A 27,545-nucleotide genomic window follows, 5' to 3' on the forward strand; every position below is an offset into this window, starting at 1 on the left:
ATAGTGTCACAATAACGAGACATACTCAGATAAAGATTTGGGGCAGCCACCTGTATAATCTGGTATTCTGGCTGCAAAGTCGTTCTTTTTATGGAAATACACAGCACTGAAGTGCATACAAACGAGTCCAAAACAAGACTGAGGGAAAAGAGAAAAAGGGCAGGCTTTTAAAGGGGAAGACAGGAAGTGAGGTCATAACGATCGGGCACGTGTTCTTCACTCATTGGATCGAGCCCGGACGTGACACCACAGGGACCGGAGCTGGTAAGGTCTACTTCCATTGGCTCGGTCCCGGAAGTGACGTCAAGAGAGCCAAGTGGAATATCCCGGGAATGGTCTACAGGAAAGGGAGAAACAGAGTCAGTGCACTCTTTTGCTGCCTCCCATGTGCACGTGTGTGACAATAGATAGACAGATGGATAGATAGATAGATAGATTTGAAAGGCACTATATGAAAGATAGATAGATAGGAAAGGCGATAGATAGATAGATAGATAGATAGATAGATAGATAGATAGATAGATAGATAGATAGATAGATAGATAGATAGATAGATGTAAATGACACTATATACAAAGTGATAGATAGTGTGGAAACCAGCCCAGACACCAACACAGACAGACCCAGGAGGTCCCAAACACACACTTTGAATCACCGTATTTACAATATTTAAAGTTCTGCACACAACACAGTGCCCCCTGCACCAAACACCTTTCTAAAGTCCGGGCCTCTCAATAGTCCTTCTTTTCACCACCTCTGCTCCTCTCTCCCGAGCTTTGTCCTCTTCTTCCCGACTCCAGCTCATGACTGGAGTAAGGTGGCCTCTTTTATATCCACCCGGATGTGCTCCAGGTGCCCTTTGGCGATCTTCCTGCGGCACTTCCTGTTGTGGCGGAAGTGCCGCATGAGCAGCTAGAAGTACTCCGGGTGTCCCTGGTAATCTTTCCAGCAGCACTTCCGGGTGTGGCGAAAGTGCTGACATCCAGGGTTCCTCAATCCTCCAGGCGCCCCCTTGTGGTGGCCACGGACCCCAATAGGGTTGAGCTTCCATGCTCGATAACCGTGGCCCCCATATAGACCAGGGCGGCTGCCCTCTTGTGGCCCAGGGGAGGTATAATCCCTCTCTTGGTACTTCCAGGCATAAGCCCCCAGCCGACTGCCACATTAGATAGATATGAAAGGCACATTATGGTCTGAACACAAACCAGAATGACTAAAAATTAAGAACATTTTAAAATAAAGAAAAAAGTCCCAATCCCAGTGAAGCACTATACAGGAATGATATTGTTGGTATAAAGGAGCCCCCGTAGCATTTATTGACACACTTCTGCTGACTAATTTGACTGGCTAAAAAGTCCTCGGTGTTGGTGTGTCAAAGAGAGGATGTGCAGCATGGTTCATATTGGCACTCAGTTTTGTCCTCTACTTCTTCTTCACAAAATGGATACATGAATGTTATGGAGGATATGCATTGCATATTGGCATAATGATCAGTCCTCCTTCCTCATAGCTCCTGAAATGTTCAATCAACCCTCAGCTCAACCTCAGTTCCTGCATGGAGTTTATATGTTCTGTATTTGAGCTTTCCTCAAGGTACTTTGATGTTCCTGCAAAGTCCAAAAATGTGCAGGTTAGAGTAACTAATAACTCTTAATAATAATAAGAAGAATAGATTTTATTTATATAGCACATTAAAAATAGCACTGTCATCATTATGTGCTTTACAGATACAGATACATAAAATAATACATTCAAACAATACTATTTTTAACGCTATACAACATAGAATGTAAAATTTTAACAGAATAAAACAAAAGTAAATATTGCTTAATTATCCACCTTAATATAATAAGTGTTTGTGTGTCTGTGTATCTGTGTATCCATCTAGTGGCTGCGTCTCTGCCACTCCAACAGGTGGCACATCATAAACATTTGTAGTAATAAAATGAATTACATTTGCATTCCAACAGATGGCACATCATAAATATTAACACTGCTTTTACAAATCCCATATCAAATGGCATATAATAGAAACAGTTACATTGCACTTATCTTTCCAACAGGTGGTGCATTACTACAAATGTTTGAAAAAGTTTTAATCACATGTTTTCATGCATATCGAAACAAATAGTTTATGCTTCAAAGGAAGTGCGTGGTGGCCAATGCTGGAAAATACAAACAAAATCGAAAGTTCATGCAAAAATCTTGTGTTACGCATCATCATGAAAGATGACAATTGTAGACTTATCATTGTGAAGTCATCCACTCAAATATTCTAAATGTGGAAAATGCAGACATTTTTTGATATCATATTTTTAAATTCATTCCTCCATTAAAATGAATGTAGCCCACAATCCTTTCACACGGGGTCTTGCTTTTGAATTGAAGATCTGCATTCTTCCCCTGATACACTGGTCAAGAGTCCTGCCTTCAAGTCAGCACCTTGGTTTTACGTCTCGTCCTAAGGATGTCACCACTTTTTACAGCACAGTATCCCCATCACTATACTGGGCATTGGGATCCACACACACACCACACAGTAAGCGCCCCCTGCTGGCATCATTAAAGCCTCTTCCAGCAACTTCCCAAGCTTTTCATAGATGGTCTCCCATCCAAGTACTGGCCAGGCCCAAACACACCTAGCTTTAGGGGGATGACTCGTTCTGAAGTAAAGGTTCTTTGGCTTTTAGTATAGCAGCCCAATTCAGGGCTGCAGGGGGCTAGCAGGCCAAAACCAAGACTAGATGAGATGTCTTTGTAAGATGACTGATTAAAAGTAATTGTATTATGTCATGTTTCATTGCTTTGTCATAACAAGATTGACAGTGCTTTCCAGAATTTCATCTGCAGTTCTTAACCTTTTCGTTGTTTACCCGTTTGTAATTTTAGGCTCAAGTTCTTCTCTTGATAATCCTGCTGATTGCAATTGCAAACTTCTTCATTGGAACAGTCATCCCAACCACCAAAGAAAAGAGGGCCAGAGGATTTTTCAACTATCAAGGTTTGTATGTGTAAAAGCAAAACTGTAGTCTAATGGTTTGGGGGTCTTGTGTTTCAGCTCTTATTATATGAAAGGTGTTTGTTAATGGGAAGTGGACAATAGATAGATATGTGAAAGGCATTGTATGATAGATAGATAGATAGATAGATAGATAGATAGATAGATAGATAGATAGATAGATAGATAGATAGATAGATAGATAGAAAGATAGATAGATGTGAAAGGCACTATATAATAGATAGATAGATAGATAGATAGATAGATAGATAGATAGATAGATAGATAGATAGATAGATAGGTGTGAAAGGCACTATATAGATAGATAGATAGATAGATAGATAGATAGATAGATAGATAGATAGATAGATAGATAGATAGTGTGGCAGTCGGCCATTGCCTTACCTGGCCAAGACTCCCCGACAATGGAAGGACTGACTTGGGGAGAGAGTATTTTCAGGACAGTTTCTCCCCCGGACCAATAGAGGGCATCCCCCTTGGGTTACAGCAGGGCCACAGGTTTGGAGCAAGGTAGCTCAACCCTACTGGGGCCCATGGTCATCTCCAAGGGGGAGCCTGGACATTTACTGGGCCCTGTTTGGTAGCCTTTCTGTGCCGGAAGAAGGTAGTTGAACATCTGGAGTCCATCCGGGTGTCCAATAAAAGGGGCCAGCCATCACTACTCAAATGACAGAGTCGAGCACCTTGGTATTCCACGACAGACAGATAGATTGATAGATAGATAAAGTGGATTCAAAACGTATTCAGACCCCTTCAGTTTCTGCACACCTTATTGTGTTATTTATTTTAAATTGATACATTTGCCATTTTGCCCATCAATGTACACTTAAAATCCTATAATGACAAAGTGAAAACATATCTTGACATAAAGTCAAAAACTGAATTCCCTCATTCATAGAAATGTTCAGACCCTTATGTAAGTACAGCCATTTTAAGAGCAGTTCCAGCTTTGAGTCTTCCTGGTATGTCTCTACCAGCTTTACGCACCTGAATTTCGGCAGTTTCTTCCATTCTTTCTGGCCGATCCTCTCATGCTCTATAAGACAGGATGGGAATTGTCTGTCAACTGCTATCTTCAGGTCTTTCCGCAGATGGGATTTAAGTCCTGAGGCCACTCCAACGTTCTCTTGGCTGTACACTTCAGGTCATTGTGGTGCTGAAAGGTGAACCATCACCCCAGTCTGAGGTGATGTGCACTCTGGAGCAGGTTTTCTTCTCTACATTTATCCTTCATTTTATTCTTGCCAGTCTCCCTGTCCCTGCTGATGACCAGCACCCCCACAGCATGATTCTGCTGCCACCATGGTTTACTATAGAGATCGAATTAGATAAGTCAGAAGCTGTGCCTGATCTTCACTGGACGTTAGAGTTCTGCCCATAGAGCTGAGTTGTTGCCTTTTCAGACTACAGAATTGTTTTCTTCATGCTCTCAGAGTCCTGGAAGTGCTGTTTGGCAAACACCAAGTGGGCTGTCTTATGTGCCTGACTGGTGGAGTGCTGCTGAGGTGGCCATCCTTCTGACAGGTTCTACCATCTTGGCAGTGGACATATGAAGCTCTGCTAGAATGTCATTTGGGTTCTTGGTCACCTCACTGACCCAGGGCCTTTCTTGTCTGTTTACTCAGTTTGGCTGGGCAGCCGGCTTTAGGAAGAGTGTTGGTGGTTCCAATCATCTTCCGTTTCACAATTATTTAGGCCATTGTGCTCTTGGGAACACTCAAAGCTTTACAAACGGTTTTATCTTCCTGCTCTGATCTTTGCCTGACCACAATTTGAGGTGCACAGAGAGTTTCATGGACACAATGACTGGCAGTTTATTCTGTCCTGCAGTGTGAATTGTAGGACCTACCAGGTACATGTGTGCCTTTCTAATCGATGTTCAATCAATTCAGTTCACTCCAGTCAAGTTCTGGACACATCTCAAACAGATTTAAACTAAACGGGATAGACCTGAGCACAATTTGGAGTACCAAACAAAGGGTCTGAATACTTCTAGGAATGATTGACTTCAGTTTGTGATTCTTAATAAACCTGCAGACCTTACTGAAAACACGATGTCACTTTGTCATTATGGGTTATTGAGTGTAGATTGATGGGCAGAAATGGCAAATGTATCAATTTAAAATGAAATCTACAACATGATAAAGTATGTAGAAGGTCAAGGGGTCTGAAGACTTTCTGAATCCCCTGCACTTAGCAGAGCTCAGATGGCATGAGAAGACACCAGCCCTGAAGTTGCTTATCCTTATGGAGTTCTCTTTTGGCTCGTCTGACTAAGGAAGTTTGCATGATGACTACACGGATCCTCAATCAGTATGAAGGGGTATTGTGGACTGGTGGAAGGACACTCATGCTGGGGAGGCAGCTGGGTCGCCCCTTTTAATCTTCACTCGGGTATTTTTAAAGAAAACAGGCATTGGATGGCACAAAAGGCAAACCAAACAACAGTAATGAGAAGCAGTCTTCACGACTCTCAGGGGTTAACAGCTTGGCAGAGAGGGTCTGTCCTGGGTGGTCCATTCTGGTTGCAGTTTGACTCCAGACTGAGAAGACTCTCTCTGGGGTATCCAGTCTCTTATAGTATGCTGACCTGAAGGGGCGGAGTCAGTTGCCCAGGTGAAAAAAGAGACAATACCATCATCAGCAGCGCCCTCTTTCGCCCCAGGGTGGTATTGCTTACCTCAGATAAGCCAGTAAGGCAGCGTTTCTCATCAAGAATTTGTGACCCGAGTTTTCATAACAGTTTTAATCACACGCCCCCCTAACATTTTTTTGAAACCCTAATAAAATGTATTTCTGTATTTTTTGCTACACCACTACAAGTTGTATTATACCTACTTAACTTTTATCGACATTTATCTAACTCTATATTTATTTTTCTAGTATCAGAATGTAGTTTAAGTTAATTTGTTTTGGTTTCAATAAATGTATTTTTCATATTTTCGATTCTTTGTGGTGGGCTGGGTTTGTTTCCTGCCTTGCGCCCTTTGTTGGCTGGGATTGGCTCCAGCAGAGCCCCGTGACCCTGTAGTTAGGATATAATGGGTTGGATAATGGATGGGTGGATGGATATTTTCGATTCTTGTTTTCTTTTTTTCACATCTTCGCGGCTTCTTTTTTCTTACTAGCGGGGCGTGCCCCACAGGTTGAGAACCGCCGCAGTACGTGTCACACATGCATGGCATTATATTAAAAAAAAAAACCCTGACAATTCATTTATATACATGTTTATTATTAAAAAACATTTTCCATCCAATTTGTTTCTCTCCTCAGCTTCTATATTTGCTGAAAATTTCGGGCCCGATTTTCGAGAAGGTGAAGGCTTCTTTTCCGTCTTTGCTATATTTTTCCCTGCAGCCACAGGAATTTTGGCAGGAGCCAACATCTCTGGTGATTTAAAGGTATGTCCATTAGATAATGAAGAATTTACTCAAAAAATATTTGAAAGCGGGCGGCACGGTGGCGCAGTGGGTAGCGCTGCTGCCTCACAGTTAGGAGACCCAGGTTTGCTTCCCGGGTCCTCCCTGCGTGGAGTTTGCATGTTCTCCCCGTGTCTGCGTGGGTTTCCTCCGGGCGCTCTGGTTTCCTCCCACAATCCAAAGACATGCAGATTAGGTGGATTGGCGATTGGTGTGTTTGTGTGTGTCCTGCGGTGGGTTGGCACCCTGCCCAGGATTGGTTCCTGCCTTGTGCCCTGTGTTGGCTGGGATTGGCTCCAGCAGACCCCCGTGACCCTGTGTTCGGATTCAGCGGGTTGGAAAATGGATGGATGAAACATTTGAAAGCAGAGGTCTGATACATTCTAGGTGGACCTTTTTATTGGCTGTGTATGTATGGAGTTTGAGTAGGTTAGAGTGTTGAAGGTGATGAGTCTGATCAGGTAATAACAATAATACATTTTATTTATATAGCGCCTTTCCCATGCTCAACGCACTTACAGAATATAAGAAAGAATGGCAGGGTATACAACAACAACAACAACAACAACATTTATTTCTATAGCACATTTTCATACAAACAGTAGCTCAAAGTGCTTTACATAATAAAGAATAGAAAAATGAAAGACACAATTATAAAACAAAATAAATCAACATTAATTAACATCGAATAAGAGTAAGGTTCAATGGCCAGGGGGGCAGAAAAAACAAAAAAACCCCAGACGGCTGGAGAAAAAATAAAATCTGTAGGGATTCCAGACCATGAGACCACCTGACCAGTCTCCTCTGGGCATTCTACCTAACAGAAATGAAACAGTCCTCTTTGGATTTAGGGTTCTCACGGAAAGGCTTGATGATGATGATGGTCACGTAGACTTCTGCCTTTTAATCCGTCCATCATTGTTGGAGCATCATGAAGCTTTGAGTAGGTGGAGGTGGCGCAGGCCACCACCACAAAGAAACCGGATAAAGAAACAGAAAAGAGAGTTGGGGTCAGTACGGATTTTAGAGCCACCATGAATAGTTATTTTGAGGAAATTGAACATAAAGTACAGTACAGTATATAGCATTGTACAAACCAAATAAATAAATAAAGAAGGTAAGTACCCCCGTAACAATGTAAAATGTATAACATTCACAGTCATGGTGCACTTACTTGTATGGTGTCCACCTGCTGACCAAACACGTCCATATGACATACAGGCACAGTCGAATTGTGGTCTTTCTTGTCCAGATGTTAGAATGGGCTTGACGCCTGATGTCGGGGACCTTGACCACAGGATGAGTGCAGGGATTTTCACACGTGAGTTTACAGACAATGGGTTGGCCGACACAAATCACCCAATGAAGGGCAATTCTGTAATGAGAGTGGTCAGAGGAGAACAGCCAGACTGGAAGGTCACAACGACTCACCAAACAGAAGTTCTTTACAGCAGTAAGGTGCAGAATGGCATCTCTATAAACGTGTAAAACGTGACCTCTTGATCTTACAGATTACACTCCGCCAGAGGCCACAGTGGGCACATAATTAGCCAAACTGGACAATTAAAGATTAGAATGCAAGTTGTGCGGAAATATGAACGTATGTCACCAACCCTTTGGTCACTTCACTGGCTCACTATTCACCTGCGTATTGAATACAAACTCTGTCTGCCCATTTACCAGTGTATCCTTGGACGTGCTCCACAGTACCTTAAGGAGCGTCTTATATTACAATCCACTACAAGAAACCTTCATCTTGAAAATACCCATCGCCTTCACCCCCCGTATGACCAAACTTCGGGCAATGGGTGATCGAGCGTTTGCAGTCGCTGCTCCACGGCTCTGGAATGCCCTACCAGAGAGCCTGAGAACACAGCAGATTGTGGGCTGTTTTTAAAAAGCAGTTAAAGACTTTTCTATTTAGGAAAGCATTTTGACAAAATTGCCTCTAATTATTGTTGTTTTATCTTTGTTTTTATCTTGTTGTGTCTTTGTTTAATTTATTTTTATGTAGCACTTCGAGGTTTACTACAAATGTTAAGTGCCTTATGTATAAGGCGAGATCAAGCACGGGTAAAACGCGTGCCGAAAGAAATCTCTCAGTCCAAAAGTTCATTTCAAAAATATTTATTCAAAATTATAAAGCAAATAATCCACACAAGAATAAAGAAAAAAGTGGTCACACACGTAGAATAAAAGGCAAAAAAAAGGAAAAATGTATCGTCTCTAAACTTAGCTTTTCTTGAGAAACTTTAGTTATTTCTGTACTTAAAAGTTCTTCACTTCTTCTTCTGTACGCTTGAAGCATACAGTGCAGCACTTCAATAACCGCTTTGTCTAACATGTTACTTCACACACTCAAAAAGCACGAGAGGCACATAGGCACGGTTTAAACCCATGTGCCCTCTACACCTTACACATGGCAAGGCTGATCACTAACTGAGAATAATATTTAATCAGAGCTGTTAGAAATGGCAAGAATATACCAATTCAGTTCTACTTATAGGAGCCTCCCATAGATCATGCATTGTCATTTAGTAAAACATTTATGAATCTTATGTAACTAGGAAATGGCTCTTACACCTTATAAATAAAATGAATTGTTATTATTATAAGTTTTTATGGCTATCATTCAGTTTTTGTCCCAAAATCCATTATAATATTACAAGTAAGAATTTCACTGTACTCTGCACTCATGACAACACATTCAGACTAACTAAACCTTTAATGTGTTCTTTTGTAGGATCCTCAAAATGCAATTCCCAAAGGCACCATGCTGGCAATTTTAATCACGACAATCGCCTACCTCGGTGTTGCCATTTGTGTAGGTAAGTGCTGAATTAATGTCAGGGGTCAGCCAGCCCCATTCAGAGGGGGCATCTTTATAAGAAAAAAAAAAGAAGCAATTAAATGGATTTTCTTCCAGGACTCTTCTACTCAGTGCTGGTTGAAGCCCAGATGGAGCCTTTAGGGACTTCCTCCCCCAACCCCCGACCCTCGGGTGCCTGGATCACACGGAATTACCAAGGTGGCACCCTTTGGTGTCCATAGTGTGGTGTGGTGGAGGGTTATGGGTATAAGATTCCGGAGTGTACACTGCTTGAGTTACAGAAATGCCACCCCTCGGTGCATTCAGTATTATTAGAGTTGAAGGACTGAGGTGGTGCCCAGAGCCCACGCACCTTGAGTTACATAAAACGCCACCCCTTGGTGTCCATGGCATGCATATAGAATAGACATAAAGGACTGAGATGGTGGGGGTCCTCCTTGATGTCCAGAGCCCATACCCCTTGAGTTACCAAAATAAGCACCCCTTGGTGTCTGTAGCACACAGGGTGATGGGGAGGGGTGGGTGGGGGCACCATTCCAAAATGTTAGTCATTAATGTTACAGAAAATGGCGCTCCTCAGTGTCCATAGCATGCAATATTATTAGACCTCTAGGACTGAGATGGGATGTCCTCCTTGATGTCCAGAGCCAACACCCCTTGAGTTAACAAACCAGTGCCACTCAGTTTCCTGTTCATAGCATGCGGCGGGGAGAGGCGGTGTATTCCCAAATTACAGAAACACCGTCCTCAATGCATTCAGTATTATTAGACATAAAGGACTGAGGTCCCTCTCGGTGTCCAGAGCCCATGCCCCTTGAGTTACATAAAACGCCACCCCTTGGTGTCCATGGCATGCATATAGACATAAAGGACTGAAATGGGGGGGGGGTTCCTCCTTGATGTCCAGAGCCCAAACCCCTTGAGTTACCAAAACAGCACCCCTCGGTGTCTGTAGCACACAAGGTGATGGTTGTATTCCAGAATGTTAGCCCCTTGAGTTACATAAAACGCAACCCCTCAGTGTCCTTAGCATGCATTCAGTATTATTAGACCTCAAGGACTGAACTGGGGAGGGGGCCCTTCTTGGTGTCCAGAGCCATCACCCCTTTAATTAACAAAACAGCGCCCCTCGGTGTCCTGTCCATAGCATGCGGCGGGGAGAGGCGGTGTATTCCCAAATTACAGAAACACCGTCCTCAATGCATTCAGTATTATTAGACATAAAGGACTTAGATGGTGGCGCTGGGGGTCCTCCTTGGTGTCCAGAGCCCATACCCCTTGAGTTAAAAAAACAGCACCCCTCGGTGTCTGTATCACCAGAATGTTAGCCACTTATGTTACAGAAAATGGTGCCCCTCAGTGTCCATAGCATGCATTCAGTATTAGTAAACTTGGAGGATCAAATGGCACCCCTTGATAACTGGAGTGTGCAGAGCACCCTCTAACTTTCACAAATGGCACCCCTCGGGTGATGCAGCCACCTACATTGCTTGATGGATTAAAGTTAGCAGTGCCAGTTAGCTACCCTGGTGCAGTGGTCAGCACTGCTGCCTTATGGGTCCACCATCATGTCTCCCTGTGATCTTTCCTCCCTAAAGACAACCTGTTTAAGTTGATGGGTGATTCTCATTTGTCCTGGTATGGGTGTGTGAGTGCACAAGTGGGCCCTGATGTTTATCACAGCTCTGGTTCCAGTCTTGTGCCCAGGGCTGATGGGATATGCTAAGACCGCCTGTGAATGTCATTTGGATTACACAAGTTCAAGAATCTCTCACAGAGTGAATCTCCTTAAACTTACCTTACTTAACAATAGTGAATTATTAACTACGTGTCGATCCCCAAAGCTGTGATTTCTTTCCAATTAATAACCCCTTGTGGCTTTTAAACAATTAATCTGCAAACTGTTGAGCTTCAACCAATAGAAACCAATCGGTACAGCCATCTCAACACCCTGGGAGGTTTCACATCTTATTGTTCTACAACATTGAATCACAAAAGGATTTCATTTGTCATTTTTGACACAAATCCACCAGAAAGACTCTTTAATATCACGTTGGGAAACGGATCTCTGCAAACTGTCATGTCATGTCATTTTCTCACCTGCTTAACCCAGACCGGGTCATTTGGGGGTGTGGGTTGAGATGGGTGGCGGTTTATGCCAGCTATAATAGGGCACAAGGCAATAACAAATGCAGGATGGGGGCACGGTCCATCACAGGGCAAACACACACCAAACACACACATTAGGGACAATTTAGTGTCACCAGTTCACCACACCTGCATGTCTGTGGCTAGCTGGAGGAAACCAGAGCACCCTGAGGAAACTCACACAGACACAGGGAGAACATGCAAACTCCACATAGGGAGAACCCTAGGGAGATCGGAGGTGAAAGTAAGAAAGTTTCTTAATGTGATTTATGTGAGCGGAATAAGAAAGGGAGGAATCAAAAATGACACCAAGATTCTTTGCAGTAGACGCAGGTCTGATGAGATCACCGCCAAGATGGGCTGGGAAGGAGCTCATTTTATTAAGTAGTGCTTTAGTCCCAATTTGCAGGAGTTCAGTTTTGTTGCAATTTATTTTTAAGGAGTTCTGCTCCATCTAGGTATTAATTTCACTAAGGCAGGTTGTGAGCTGAGAAAGCTCTGATGAAGTTTCACTTTTAACATTGAAATAGAGTTGAGTGTCATCTGCATAAAAATGATAGCCCAGTCCATAGCTATGAATAATATGGCCAAGAGGAAGCATATAAACACAGAAGAGAGGAGGGCCGAGGACAGAGCCCTGAGGAGCTCCTGGTGTGACTGGCACTGAGCTGGATCTGCTGTTGCCAAGACTAACAAACTCTTGCCCCTCAGTCAGATAGGACTTGAACCACTGGAGGGCAGTGCCAGAGATACCCAGCATGTTCTCCATTCTGGACAGTAGACTGTCATGTTTGACAAAGAATAGGAAAAAATGGAAGAGTTCAAGTGTGCAAAGCTGATAGAGAAAGAGAGACCTGTGCACACAGACACAAGGCTGTCATGGCTGGCATCTACTAAATACTGAACTGAAAGGGGTGAATACTTACGACTTCAATTATTTAGTGTTTATTTAATTGAGACCACTTTGCCGAAACTTGTTTTCACGTTGACATTAACGCATCTTCTTCTGTTGATCAGTGACAAAAAAAAGGCAAATGAAATCCACCGGGATTCAGTGTTGAAGAACAATAAAATATGAAAACTTCCAAAGTGGGGGGGTGCATACTTTTTATCAACCCTGTAAACACTAGGAAGTGACCATTCCGTCCAAAGTATCCACTCCAATGAGATAAAAGGTAAGTCATTTTAGAGGGTGTCCTCTCAGCTTTGCCCACCACCTTAAACCCTTTTTTCCTTTCTCGTCCCCAATTTCTTTTGTCACCTTGGCAGCTTCGACGGTTGTGCGTGACGCCACAGGAAGTATGAACGATACCATCAAAGCCAGCATGAACTGCAATGGCTCAGCGGCCTGCTACCTGGGATATGATTTTTCATCCTGCGTCTCTGAGCAATGCAAATTTGGGCTGATGAACAATTTTCAGGTAAATATATAAAAACAGTTTTTCTTCAACTAAGAGGTGACACAAAGTGCAGGAGTTTAAGGACCCCGAGGTTGTGTTCATGACTGAAGGCAGATAATTGAGCAGTGGGCCTGCCATGGCAGTTTTGTGGATTGTGATGGTGAAGTGGGAGCCGAGTCTTTGGTTTAAGTTTTCAATTAACTGGTTGGTCTTTACCCAAGAGGACACGCTGTGGGTGGTGACCAAATGCAAGGACATTTTGACTATTAGAGGCCAAAACGAGGTTCCACTACAAGATTGCTGAGTTCATGCTCTGTGACAGGAATTAGAATCTTGGGAAAATGGAGGACCTCAGAGTGCAAGCACTGTTGGGGTGATTTGTGCATGGAGGTTAGTTGTCCCCCTGGGAATACCCCCCACTGGGAGTTTACCAGGTATGGCATGCTGGGAGAAGAAACTGGAGGAGGAAGATTCTGAGGATTAGATAGCCTATTCAATCCAGCTCAACATATTGTGACTGCAACCCGCAGCAGGGAGTGAAATTGTGATGTTAAAAACTACATTGAGAAACCATTTAAAAAAAAAAGTAATTTGGTCCACTTTTAAACATTTCTGATTGGCTGACTGAAGAAATGAGTAGGCAGACCTCCTCATTAAGTAGGCAAATGGTGGATGTGGATTTGATTTAAAAGAAACGCAAAGCCATAAGGTGAGGCAACACATACTGTATATACATTGTAATGGAGGGTGAGATGTGCTGGTATTCCGGCTAGGATGGAGGATTCTTATGCCATCGCCCTGTGAACAAGGCATTATAACACATTTAAGATTACATTACAGAAAGACAAGTGAATGAGAAGTTTGAAACTCGTAATGAGTAATTTATTGGATACTGATTCGTTCACAAATTACATGAACGAGAATCATTAGACTGATTCTTGAGTACTGACTCGTTCACAAATTACATGAACGAGAATCGTTAGACTGATTCTTGGCTACTGACTCGTTCACGAATTAAATGAACGAGAATCGTTAGCCTGATTCTTGAGTACTGACTCGTTCACAAATTAAAAGAACAAGAATCGTTAGACTGATTCTTGGGTACTGACTCATTCACGAATTAAATGAACGAGAATCATTAGACTGATTCTTGGGTACTGACTCATTCACGAATTAAATGAACGAGAATCGTTAGACTGATTCTTGGGTACTGACTCATTCACGAATTAAATGAATGAGAATCGTTAGACTGATTCTTGGGTACTGACTCATTCACGAATTAAATGAACGAGAATCGTTAGCCTGATTCTTGGGTACTGACTCATTTACGAATTAAATGAACGAAAATCGTTACACTGATTCTTGAGTACTGACTCGTTCACGAATTACATGAACGAGAATCGTTAGCCTGATTCTTGAGTACTGACTCGAGTGATTCTTGAGTACTGACTGCATGAACAAGAATCGTTAGACTGATTCTTGGGTACTGGTACTGACTAGACTGTTCACAATTACATGAACAAGAATCGTTAGACTGATTCTTGAGTACTGACTCGTTCACGAATTAAATGAACGAGAATCATTAGACTGATTCTTGGGTACTGACTCATTCACAAATTACATGAATAAGTATAAAATCATTAGACTTATTTATTGGATACTGACTTGTTCACAAATTACACGAACGAGAATTGTTAGACTGATTTACTCGATACTAACTTGCCCACTAATTACATGAACAAGAATCGTTAAACTGATTCTTGGGTACTGACTCGTTCACAAATAATATGAATGAGAATTGTTAGACTGATTTACTGGATACTGACTCGTTCACAAATTGCATGTGTTGAGACTCATGAGTCAGGCGATTCTTGTACATGTGCATAAGCATCCACCAGGGGGCAGCGGCAGTAAAACAGAAGATAATAATAATAATAATAATAGATTTATATAGCGTATTTCCCATGCTCAAGGTACTGACGACAATGTCACGCAGGACACACATGCTCTTTAGCACTAATCCCGTAGGGTTCCACTGAACTGATTCATGTGATCCATTGAAAAGAGTTGTTCAAAAAGAGCCAATTGTTCACATATCACCCATCACTATGGTAAGCTGGGTGGCAGCATCCCTCTGATGGGGCACCCATTTGGAGTTGTTGTCTTAAGCATCCAAAGTTTCTTGGTTTGAAGCCCAACCCCTCCACATTTAGACTGCAATCAAGTGAAATCCCAGACAGCTGGTCTCCATTGTGCTAATGAGGTGACTTCTAAAATCAGTTGGCTGCTCCTGTGAGGATTTAAGGGTGTCACGTCAAAGGGAGAGAATGCTTACAATATTCTTTATTTTGTGTTTTATATTTGTAATTAATTTCAAGCACTTTACAGAGATCTTTTTCACTTTGACATTGAAGATTCATTTTCTATTGATGCCAAAAGAGACAAAAATAAACCCACTGGAGTTCAATGCCCTGTAACAATAAAATGAGAAAACGTTCAATACTTTTTATAGATAGTATTGGGGGACAAATGAGTTAAGGAGTCCTCAGGAATACTTGTGGGACCAATCGGGCCACCCTGTTTAATGTAAGAGTCCAAAAATCAGAAATTAACCAGGTGCTGGGGTGGGGGCACAACAACGACAGAAAAAAAGGTGTCTTTATGCCAGTAAGGCCAATCTGGCTTCTTAACAGAAAGGGCTCTGTTGAGCATATCAGGGTCAGGGAACGTCCTTCATATAAAGGGTCTGGTTCCCAAATGCAACCGTTCCTTTTTGGGATGTCCGAGTTTATGTGGGCATGAGTGGAAAGGGCGGGGCTTCTTGGGACATTATGGGCGTGCCTCCGTTGCCCTCACTGGGAGTGTTCTTGGCATTGTGGAGGGAAGAGGAGATGATGCTGTTAGCGACAGCGCCCCCTGTCACCCCAGAGTGGTATCACAAGCATACGCAGAGTCCAAAAGGTGATCCTCTGGTGCCTATGCAGGACAATAGATATACAGGCATTGTAAAAAGCAAACTAATATTCAATATTTTCAGCAAGACAAAGATTCATTATTGATGTGAAAGAGGTATGTGTGATTTATTCCAAGATTCTGGGAGATTCCGATTTAGTGTGTTACTTATAAGAACACAAATGCCCTTCCAGAAACCGCTATTGATTGCAGCACAGTAGTGATGATGCACAGTACACACTTAACCATTTGTGTCCTTTCTCCTGCTTTGCTTTGCTTTTCAGGTCATGAGCATGGTGTCTGGATTTGGCCCTTTAATCACGGCTGGCATTTTCTCAGCCACACTTTCCTCAGCCCTGGCGTCCCTTGTTAGCGCTCCCAAAGTATTCCAGGTAGGTCTAATTCTGGCTGTGGGCTTCTGTGAATGTTTCATATTATTTCAGTTGAAACCTTCTTTTTTGGGGCAAGATTGGATTATGTATATGGAATTTAATAAAAAATTGAACAACACAAGAAAAGTGTGTGGCAGGGTGGCACAGTTGTTAAAACCACTGACAGAAATTCGGGATTTCAGCTTCCTGCCAAAACTCATGTGCAGGTTGTGTTCATTACTGACCAGATGCTTGCATGAGAGTGCCCACCAATGGATGGGTATCATATCCAGTTTAACCTGTTGGGGGCAGTCTTGCAGTCCCCCAATCCAAACAATTGTCAAAGAAGATAAAAAATATAAGGAAATGAAAGGCTTTTATTACAACTAGAGTCCATACCAAAGAATTGTATGGAACATTGGAGGCAAAAACTTGAAAAATGAAGCACTAAGAGAAAATAAAAAGACATTTCACACCTCCTTCTCCCTTCTTGTTCTCCTCTTCTTCTTCTTCTTCCTCCTCACAGCCCCTCCCGATGTTTAATGTTTAAGTTTAATGGAGCAATGGCCACTGGCTCCTTTTAAGTCAGATCCCTGAAGTACTTCAGAGGGCACTTCTCGTCTCTTCTGAAGCACCAGACAAACACCCACAAACTCCTGGGGGTCTTCTGCTTAGAGCTCCCAATAACTCCCCCAGATATCCTGATCAGACTGCCTGCTCATCTTTAACAAAGCAGCCAGATGGCTATGCAGGGGTCTCAATTGCAGCCCCTGCTACCAGCAGTTACATTAGTGGGGATTTGAGAAGCTTTAATTGTGCATGCCTACCTGTCCTTCCATTTTGATAATAATTCAAGGGACTCTCTTGACCGCATCTCCACCTTCCCGAGCAGGTTAAGACCCCAGTTACCTTTACGCTAAGTCTGGTACCCACCACCTCCCCGGCTAGTAAAAATGAAAGAGAGTGTATAAAATGGATGGATGGCTAAGAAAAATTGTTTTGTTGTGGGTGTTAGACAAGTGAAAGCAAAGGAATATAAACTACTAATGTGTGAGTATTTTATTGTTTTGCTATGATATTTATTCATTATTACATTTGTCCACACAGGCTCTTTGCAAGGATAACATCTACAAGGCACTTCACTTTTTTGCTAAGGGGCATGGGAAAAACAATGAGCCAATCAGAGGATACGTTTTAACATTTGCCATTGCAGTTGCTTTCATTCTAATTGGTAAGTCAGAAATGAAGGTTTAGGGAAGAAGTAACTGTGTTGCCGATCTCAAATGAGTTCCAGTCTAAGTAATCAATGTAGACCTAAGCCTTAACGTTTACAGTGCACCATCTGTTGGAATGTATTTTATAATGCATCTTAAAAAAAAATAGCATTTTTTCATTTCAAAAGATGGTGCATCACAAACATTTGCAGTAGTAAAATGCAGTACTACAAATGTCTGTGATGCACCATTTGTTGGAATGACAAATGTAATGCATATTTCTCTGTTATATGCCATTTGGCATGGGATTCTTAAAAACTGTGTTAATGTGTGTGATTCACTATCTGTTATGATTGGTATAGAAAATCCAGTGCAGTTTATTACTACAAATGTGTGTGATGCACCCCCTGTTGGAATGACAAATGCAATGCATTTTATTACTACAAATGTTTTTGATGCGCCATCTGCTGGAATGACAGAGACACAGCAACTGGATGGACGTACACACATAGACATGTATCTGTTTAGTAAGGTGGATTAGTGAAACAATGGCAGTCAAAATTAAGAATTAATAAGTCAAGTGAAAGAAGGGACATCTTTTCCTGTTACCCTTTCAGTAGTTAGCAAATTCTGAATGGTAGTTTTTAATTTTTAGTCCAATATATGTTGTAAAAATCAAAAGAGAGAGTCAGTGTCAGTCTGCTGTGATCAAAAGGAATCAAAAGTAACGAGTCGCAGCACCATCTTCCTCAGGTGCCAGTCCGTAAAGAAGACCCACTTCTGGTTGTGTTTGGAGTTTTTTGTGGACGAGGTAGGTGTTGTGTTTCAACCAGGGGTTTCCACTCAGGCCAGGCTTCAAATGTCACATGTATGTCTATTTTATTCCTTTATTATGTTAACAGTGTAGATTATTTAGTTTCTATATGTCCATGGGTCTTCTGCGATCCTCTTTGTGTTTTGTGGGCCTTACCCCCCAAAGAGGTGGGGCCAGCCGCCCATCAGCACAAGGGACGGCTCTCAGCCCTATAAATACTGAGGAAAACCCACAGTCCCTTGTGGTTCATTGTGAGTATACGTACTGTTGAGTTTCTCTGGTGATTATTCTGTGGTTTTTGTTAATTTTTGAATTATTCTGGACCTCTGAGCTCACATTTTTGGCCATTCTTAGGATTTCAGATTGGGACTGTGTTTGCTTTTGGGCTTTTTTAATTTGAAGTCATTGCCTTCTGAGCCTGAGTAACAATAAATCTTTAAATATTTTTTAAAAATCCGCATTTGCACTTTGCCTGGCTAGCCAGGGTTTCAAGGTTTTTTCCTCCTCTAACGGGCATTTCAAGTATTTTTGGGACGATGTGTGTCTGACAACTCTTTAGTTCATAACAGCAGGGCTTCTTGGGTTGGAGCGGAAGTGAAGTCATTCATCTTCCAGGAGGAGTCACTCTGAACTGCGGGTGTTAAAGGAGATTGTGTTACTGAGAGCGACCCCTTTTGATTTGGGCTGGAATTTCTTACCTGGCTGGAGCCCTGAAGGTGTCTCTAAGTGCGCGTGCTTAGCAATGTACATTGTGAGTGTAAGGAATGCTGGGTGGGCTGGAAGCTCAAATTGTTTATTAGAAGCTAGCTGTGTAAGCCCATGCTGTAAAAAGCTTGGGCTACTAGAAACTTGAAATGCAGAGTCGGCGGTTTCGTTTTGCGGACGTGCTCGCCTCCCTTGTCTATCAGAGGCTAAGAGAGTTTCTCTCTCATTTTCTTTCCGTTTCACTTTGGCGACGGAGTTGCTTTCTTTCAGCTTCATGCTGTAGCCTCGAACTTCTTTTTTCTTCCAACTTGTTAACTTGGGGGCCGCCTTGTTGGCTCTTTGAGCTTCATGCTGTAGCCTCACACTTCCAGGCCGGACAGACAGACAGACAGACAGACGCACACGCTTCTACGTGTAGACGTTTTATATATAAGATTTATTCCATTGGAGAGTGGTGATGTGTTGCATGTTGATCAACACATGCAAGTAAGAATTTCATTGGACTGTGCGTGTGACATTAAGGTTGCAATAAACCTACATTTGACCTTTTAAAGTCATTGCAGTTACGTAAACCTCTAGATGTAAATTTATGCAAATAATATTCAGTAAAACCTTGGATTGTGAGTAACTTGGTCCGCGAGTGTTTTGCAAGACGAGCAAAATTTTTCATAAATTTTAACTTGATAAACGAGCAAGGTCTTGCAATGCGAGTAGTACGTATACGCTTTGTCTGCCGAGGCAAAACTGATCACATCTGAGCTGATGGTTCTTCTCTCTCTCTCTCTTTATCTCTTGCTGCAGGATTGTGGGTAATCGTCCCATGCTCGATCTCAGTCAGCATGCCTCATTCATATAGTCAAGCGTATACTGTGACCACGTGTGTGTGTGTGCGCGCGTAAATCATTTTTTATCTTGTGTGCGAGCGATGATTCTGCTTAATGACAATGCGATAGATAGATAGATAGATAGATAGATAGATAGATAGATAGATAGATAGATAGATAGATAGATAGATGTGAGAGGCACTATATAACATAGATAGATAGATAGATAGATAGATAGATAGATAGGAAAGGCACTATATGATAGATAGATAGATAGATAGATAGATAGATAGATAGATAGATAGATAGATAGATAGATAGATAGATATATATGAAAGGCACTATATAACATAGATAGATAGATAGATATGAAAGGCACTATATAACATAGATAGATAGATAGATAGATAGATATGAAAGGCACTATATGATAGATAGATAGATAGATAGATAGATAGGAAAGGCACTATATGATAGATAGATAGATAGATAGATAGATAGATAGATATGAAAGGCACTTTATAACATAGATAGATAGATAGATAGATAGATAGATAGATAGATAGATAGATAGATAGATAGATAGATAGATAGATAGATACTTTATTAATCCCAAGGGGAAATTCACAATGTCACATTTCCGCGAAATCCTCAGTAGGAGGCAAAAGCAACTGTCACTGGATTAGTTCCTTGTTAAAGTCGTAAAAACAGAAAAAGATTCCAGTGAGCCAACGGGAAGCATGGATTCCGTTAGTTAAAGTGAAAGTTGCCCTACTCAATAACCCTCCTCCTCCTCCTCCTCTTCCTCCTCTCTCTTGTCTCCCTCACAACAGCCATAATTCTTTTCAAAGGTAAAATGCAGGTTAATTTGTTTTGTGTATTTTTACTTTATATTTTGTATTCATCATTTTTATATGAATAGTTTTGGGTTGTGGAACAAATCAGATCTGAGTTTCCATTATTTCTTATGGGGAAATTCGCTTTGATATATGAGTGCTTTGGATTACAAGCACGTTTCCAGAACGAATGCGCTCTCACCACTGTAACACATACCGTTCAGTATATCCAGTTCAGGGCCACACAGGACTGGAGCCCATGTTGCCAGCTCTGGGCACAAGGTAGGAAAGAGCTTTGGGGAGGGTGCCAGTCCTGGGTTAGCCCTGACCTCACATGACACTGAACTAGACGCAAGATTTGGATTTGAGAATGTGATGTGGTATGACGTGAGGTGGCATGACATGACGTGATGTTACGGTTAGGTCCATAAATATTTGGACAGACAACTTTTTCCTAATTTTGGTTCTGTATGCGTTACCACAATGAATTTTAAATGAAACAACTCAGATGCAGTGGAAGTGCAGACGTTCAGCTTTAATTCAGTGGGGTGAACAAAACGATTGTATAAAAATGTGAGGCAACTAAAGCGTTTTTTAAACACAATGCCTTCATTTCAGGGGCTCAGAAGTAATTGGCAAATTGACTCAAAGGCTATTTGATGGGCAGGTGTGTTCAAGTCCGTTGTTATGTCTTATCAGTTACGCAGATAAAAGGCCTGCAGTTGATTTGAGGTGTGGTGCTTGCAAGTGGAAAAAAGTTGTCTCTGTCCAAATATTTATGGACCTAACTGTAAGTTATGTGACATGACAAATGTGATGTGGCGTAACGATCGGTTGCAGGATGAAACCTCCTCCAGTTTAAAGACCACAGCTTTAAGGCATGAACAGGCTGGCATGTTTTCAGTTGCATTGTGGTGGCGGTGGTTCGCGGTCACACCTCCGTGGTGCAGGGTTCAACATCCTGCCACCTGGTCATTGTCAACGTGGAGCTTCCACGTTCTCCTCATTTTTGCATAGATCTTTCTCTAAGTACTCCCATTTCCTTTCACGTCTCAAAACACTTTCGTGTGGACTGGTGTCTTTTATTTTGACCCAACATGGTGGTGTCCTATCCAAAGTTGGATATACTGATCGGCTACAAGGGATTTAGTAGATTCACAAAATGGATGGGTTGCTAGAACGTAACACTTTGATGTCTGGTGTACATTTTGTTTTCAGCTGAGTTGAACACTATCGCCCCCATCATATCCAACTTCTTCTTGGCTTCATACGCCCTCATCAACTTCTCGTGTTTTCACGCGTCCTACGCCAAATCTCCAGGTCAGTGCCTTTTTTGGAATCTACTTAAAGAAGAGAATTTAATAATCAGTTTATTACAAAAAGCATTGTGAGGTGTTACAAAATCTTCATGATCGTTGGAAGAATGTTTTCAAGGCAAAGCACACTGCTTGACGTAAATTGTCCAATGGCGTAAAGATCAAGTTTTATTGGAATGTTTATTATCTACTGGTGCGCATATTAATACCGTTAACGTATTGTCATTCATTTATGATTTCTGTTTGCTTACACGGGTCCTGCAGTTACTCTTATTATCTTGTGTACCTTTGGGTAAAATGGTGAAGTGTTTGCTACTGCTGTCTGGTCACCTCCTTCCGCATCTCTCTGAGTGAGTGAGTGTGCCCTGTGCTAGACTGGCACCACCCTCCAGGTTTGCTGTGGGCAGATGGATGGATGTCGAAAGAAAAAAACAGAAAGTTGTTTTGAGCTGAGCATGTGATGGTCTAAAATCGTATTGAACAAGCAGCGTCTAACCCTGAGCACCTCTCCTTCTGCAGGGTGGAGACCCGCCTATAAGTATTAATGGGCACTCATCACCTACTCGAATCCTTATGCCAGAACATGGAGGCTATTAAGTTATTAATAATGAGGACCCTGCCTCGACAGGAGATCTCCTTTTGAAGATACTTCCATTTCTTCAGTCTGGCTTGAACTTTTTCCGCCCAGTCTGCCCAGTTTTCTTCAGCTACTCCTCCTTGTCCTAAAAACACCCCCAGGTATCTGAAGACTCTTCTGTTCCACTTAAGGCCACCAGGTAGGCCCGGTGGGTCTCCATCCCTCCAGTTGCCAATTAAAAATGCGGTACTTTTGTCCCAGTTAATTTTGCCGATGACAGTTTTTCAAATTCATCCAGGCAATGTTTCAGCTCCGTGATGTCTCCAGGATGACAGATGAACACGGTTAAATCATCAGCATACGCACCACCTTGAGCTGTAAATTCGGGCACTGAGGGATGTTCAGACCTTGAAGGCGGATGCGAATTTGTTGTAGTAGCGGCTCGATGGAGAGCGAGAAGAGCATACCGGACAGAGAGCAACCCTGACGTATCCCTCTGGTGACCTTGAACGGGCGTTAGTGTTCCATTGAGTTTCACGACACTAAAAACGTTGTGATATAAAAGTCCAATGTGTTTAATGAATGAAGGTCCAAAGCCAAAGGCCTTCAGCACTGCTAAAAGGTAATTGTGGTCCACCCTGTCAAACGCCTTCTCCTGATCCAGTGATAAAAGACCAGCATCAAACCCAAAGAGCCTGGCAGCATCAATCACATCCCGAACCAGGAAGATGTTGTCCAGAATACACCTGCTGGGGACACAGTATGTCTGCTCGGGTTCACGATACTCGCCATGACTCTTCCTAACCGGTTAGCCAGGGCCTTGGAGAAGATTTTGTAATCCGCACACAGCAGGCTTACTGGCGCCAGTTCTTTAGCTCCGTGAGGTCTCCTTTCTTTGGGAGTAGTGTGATAACCGCCTCGCGACAGGAAAGGGGCAGTTCACCCACTCGCAGACTTTCACAGAAAACCTCTGCCAGATCAGCGCCAAGGTGACACCAAAAAGCTTTAAAAAACTCAACAGGCAAACCGTCAATTCCTGGGACTTCCCAATGTTCAGCCCATTCAACGCTGTGGTCAACTCATCTAGAGAGATCGTAGTTTCCATGAAGTCTTTCTCTCCATCTAGAACCTGAGGTAAGTCCTGGAGAAAAACTGACGACTCTAAATGTACCTCTTCAATGTCTGCAGAAAACAGTCGCTGGTAAAATTGGTGTGCCCAGGATCGAAGGGCTTCAGGCTCCAGCAGGTCTTGACCTTTGTCATTTTTTAAACAGTTGATGGTCTTACTTTGGCCAATTGTTTTTTCCAGTTTAAAAAAATTGCGAGGAGCGTCCATCTGGGTGAGCGACTGCATTCTCGAGCGGACGAGTGCGCCGTTGACTCTCTTGTCTATAAGGTCCATCAATAATTGTTTCTTAGTTTTGAGGGACTCAAAATGCCGCCAAAGTTATTACATAAAACTGAATGAAGTTCCTCAATATCCTTCTCCAGTTCAGAAATGGCGCATTCACATCCCTGGTGGTGTGCTCGGTGTATTGTTGGCACAATACGCGTATCTCAGTTTTTGAGCAATCCCACCATTGCCTCAGTGAAGAGAAGGTCTTCTTTTTGTATCTCCATTGTGTCCAGAAGTATTTGAAACAGTTGATGAAGTGGGGGTCTTTCAGTAGATTATTATTAAAGTGCCAGTAGGATTTAACAGAAGGAGCAGAGAGAAAAGAGATTTGAAGGGAAACAAGACAGTGATCAGATAAACTAGTTGGAAGAATGGAGCAGTTAGCTATGAGGTTCCTGTGATTTTTCTGGATGTAAATTCTGTCAAGTCGAGCCATAGACAGCAGCCCAGCTGAGCTCTTCACCCACGTATACTGCCGGACCCCCGGATAAAAATCCCTCCAAATATCAAGGAGATTATTATTGGTGACCACAGACCTCAGTGATTGGACGGACCCGGTGCGTTCTAGCCCATTCCTGTCCAGCTGCGCATTTTCTGTGCAGTTAAAGTCGCCCCCAACAAACACCAGCTCATCATTGTCACATGTCCCCAGGACATCATTTAAAACTGAGAAGCAGTGAGTTCTCTCAATCCCTACATTTGGGGCGTACGTTAATGAACACCCACTTCTTCTCTCCCAGCTGCGCTTCTACCTTCAGCAGCCTCCCCTGGATTAACTCAGTACAAACAACACTGTCAGGTACAAAACTCTTAGAAAATAAGATCGCGACTCCTGCACTGAGATTTGAGCCATGACTAAGATGTGCCAGCCCTGGCCACTCTCTGTGCCAGTCAGACTGATTAGCCTCGTCAGTATGGGTCTCTTGAAGGAAAACCACGTTAATTCTTTTTGCGCTAAGTGCTCAAATAGCGCCGTTCTTTTACTAGATCTCTGCAGCCGTTTATATTGAAAGAGCACAGGAATAGACAGGCATTTTAAAAGAAAATAAGGTGGCGGTCAACAACACTACATTAACCAAAGAAACGGGTAATCGCATTAAAACTGCCATCATGATTGTGCTTCTAGTGAACGTTTCACTTTGCTTATGATATTCTTTAATCGGACTCTCTTTGGAGGTCATACCTAATTCAGCAGCCCGCCGCCGCACTTGCTTCGCCGAGCTCAGAAACTGATGGAGATCAGGAAAGTGTTCGACTATACTGACCCCCCGCTTCCCTTCTAAAAACTCTAAAAGCGCAAAATGCTTTCTGTGCTGTAAGCCTCGTGTAAGCTCGAGTGAGATGACAGATCAACTCTTATCGACGGGTCAGATTCATTGCCGTCCTCCCCTCCTTCCTCTCTCGCTTTGATTTCAGTGCCGTCTGTCTGCTGCTGATCACTAGCGGCGGCCTCTGCACTTTCAGTCTTAGTGCTCTTCTTGGCGCGCCCACCACTGGTTATTTGTTCTTTTCTTTTCTGGTTACCGGCTTAACATAACCGTGTTCATCGTTACTGTCTTCAACGAGCATTTCTCCATCGGCCCCGTCTCATGCGTTGTTTCTTCAGTCAATGCCTGCACAGCCAGCGCTCTTCTCCGCCCCTTGAGAAGGCGCATCTCTTGGGCACGTCTCTAGAGCGGCAATACTCGGTGGGTGTTTTTGGAGAAGCGCTGCAGGGTCATCTTTATAATATTCGACCCTGGTATCACCTTAGCCACCATCTCCTCCTCTTCATGGCTGACTTCAGCCTTCTTGTTCCCATTACTTTTACTAATCTGCCCGGCATTAGCCGCTGCGCCGTGATCATTTCAGCCCTCAGGTTTTTTCCTAACGCAGGCTCTCCGCTGGACACTTCCGGCTCCCCTGCTTCATGTCCCGGCCAGCTGTGATACTTTGAACTACAGTAATTTCACTCTGATCTTCAGCCGCTTCATCTGAATCGTAACTCAGATCCTCCATTTCGAATCACTGATCACCGACTCATTCTCTTCGTTGTCCGAAGTTCTATCACGGGCTCTCTGTGCACACCAGACGGTCCCGGCATATCCGAGCTCTCCGTCATCTCACCCGCTTACACTGACTCGCTTTGTGCCCTGTCTGACCACACTTAAAGCATTTCATTTGTTCCGTAGTGATAAAAACTATATATTCGTAACCCTCTACTTTAAATTTCAAGGCCACATCAAGCTCCTCACGCGAGTTATTTAGTATCATGTACACCTGTCTCCGGAAAGACACGACATGCTTTAAATCCGGTGAGCGGCAGCCAAGCGGTATCATAACCACATCAGATATGACTTCACCATATCTACGAAGTTCATTTAATAAAGCCTCATTTTTCAAAAATGGTGGAACATTTGAAATAATAACTCGTTTAGCAGGAGTCGATAAAGGCAGAACCGGGACTAGCGAGCCGTTTATCACCAGGCCTTCCTGCACTATAGTATGCACCATAGCTTCGTCGCTTAGAAAAACTACAATAGTTTTGTTCATTCGGGATGCTGACTTCACATTCTTACAGCCAACTCTTTTCGCTACCTCAATAACACACGCCTCAACAGAAACCATCGGGTCCACAACCACTTTAATTCCATTTTTCCTTGAAAGATTTTCAAAATTTCGCGGTTAAGCCCTGGAGGCTTTGCTCGACGCGCCATGGCGAGCAGCAGCGTCCGACTATTACAACAACCACTGACAATAAACTATATACTTTCAAATAAATGGCAAATCAGTAAAAAAATCTTTATACATAAAACTAATAGTAAAGAAAGTTAGAAAAAGAAACGAGAAATACTCACAGATACCCAAACGAACGGAGCGAACCTGCGACCAACAACCACGCCCACCCAGACCAGAGTAATCGACAGACAGAGATTCCACAGACAGAAAGGATAGATAGATAGATAGATAGATAGATATGAAAGGCACTATATGATAGATAGATAGATAGATAGATAGATAGATAGATAGATAGATAGATAGATAGATATGAAAGGCACTATATAACATAGATAGATAGATAGATATGAAAGGCACTATATAACATAGATAGATAGATAGATAGATAGATAGATAGATAGATAGATAGATAGATAGATATGAAAGGCACTATATAATAGATAGATAGATAGATAGATAGATAGATAGATAGATAGATAGATAGATAGATAGGAAAGGCACTATAATAGATAGATAGATAGATAGATAGATAGATAGATAGATAGATAGATAGATACTTTATTAATCCCAAGGGGAAATGCACAATGTCACATTTCCGCGAAATCCTCAGTAGGAGGCAAAAGCAACTGTCACTGGATTCGTTCCTTGTTAAAGTCGTAAAAACAGAAAAAGATTCCAGTGAGCCAACGGGAAGCATGGATTCCGTTAGTTAAAGTGAAAGTCGCCCTAATCAATAACCCTCCTCCTCCTCCTCCTCTTCCTCCTCTCTCTTGTCTCCCTCACAACAGCCATAATTCTTTTCAAAGGTAAAATGCAGGTTAATTTGTTTTGTGTATTTTTACTTTATATTTTGTATTCATCATTTTTATATGAATAGTTTTGGGTTGTGGAACAAATCAGATCTGAGTTTCCATTATTTCTTATGGGGAAATTCGCTTTGATATATGAGTGCTTTGGATTACAAGCACGTTTCCAGAACGAATTACGCTCTCACCACTGTAACACA

The 27,545-nt window shown here is 42.5% G+C and overlaps 1 protein-coding gene across 1 annotated transcript in view; it reads left to right on the forward strand.

Annotated features, from left to right (window-relative positions):
- Positions 1–27,545, forward strand: part of slc12a1 (solute carrier family 12 member 1) — a 120,366-nt gene that overhangs the window by 46,156 nt on the left and 46,665 nt on the right. The window contains exons 7-13 of the mRNA XM_039770343.1: positions 2,890–3,001; positions 6,293–6,420; positions 9,182–9,266; positions 12,686–12,837; positions 16,053–16,160; positions 17,247–17,370; positions 21,751–21,852. Of these exons, the coding sequence (XP_039626277.1) occupies positions 2,890–3,001; positions 6,293–6,420; positions 9,182–9,266; positions 12,686–12,837; positions 16,053–16,160; positions 17,247–17,370; positions 21,751–21,852 (811 nt within the window). The remainder of the gene's footprint in view (positions 1–2,889; positions 3,002–6,292; positions 6,421–9,181; positions 9,267–12,685; positions 12,838–16,052; positions 16,161–17,246; positions 17,371–21,750; positions 21,853–27,545) is intronic.

This window comes from Polypterus senegalus, chromosome 12 (genome assembly GCF_016835505.1).
Source record: "Polypterus senegalus isolate Bchr_013 chromosome 12, ASM1683550v1, whole genome shotgun sequence".
NCBI classification, from domain to species: Eukaryota; Metazoa; Chordata; class Cladistia; order Polypteriformes; family Polypteridae; genus Polypterus; species Polypterus senegalus.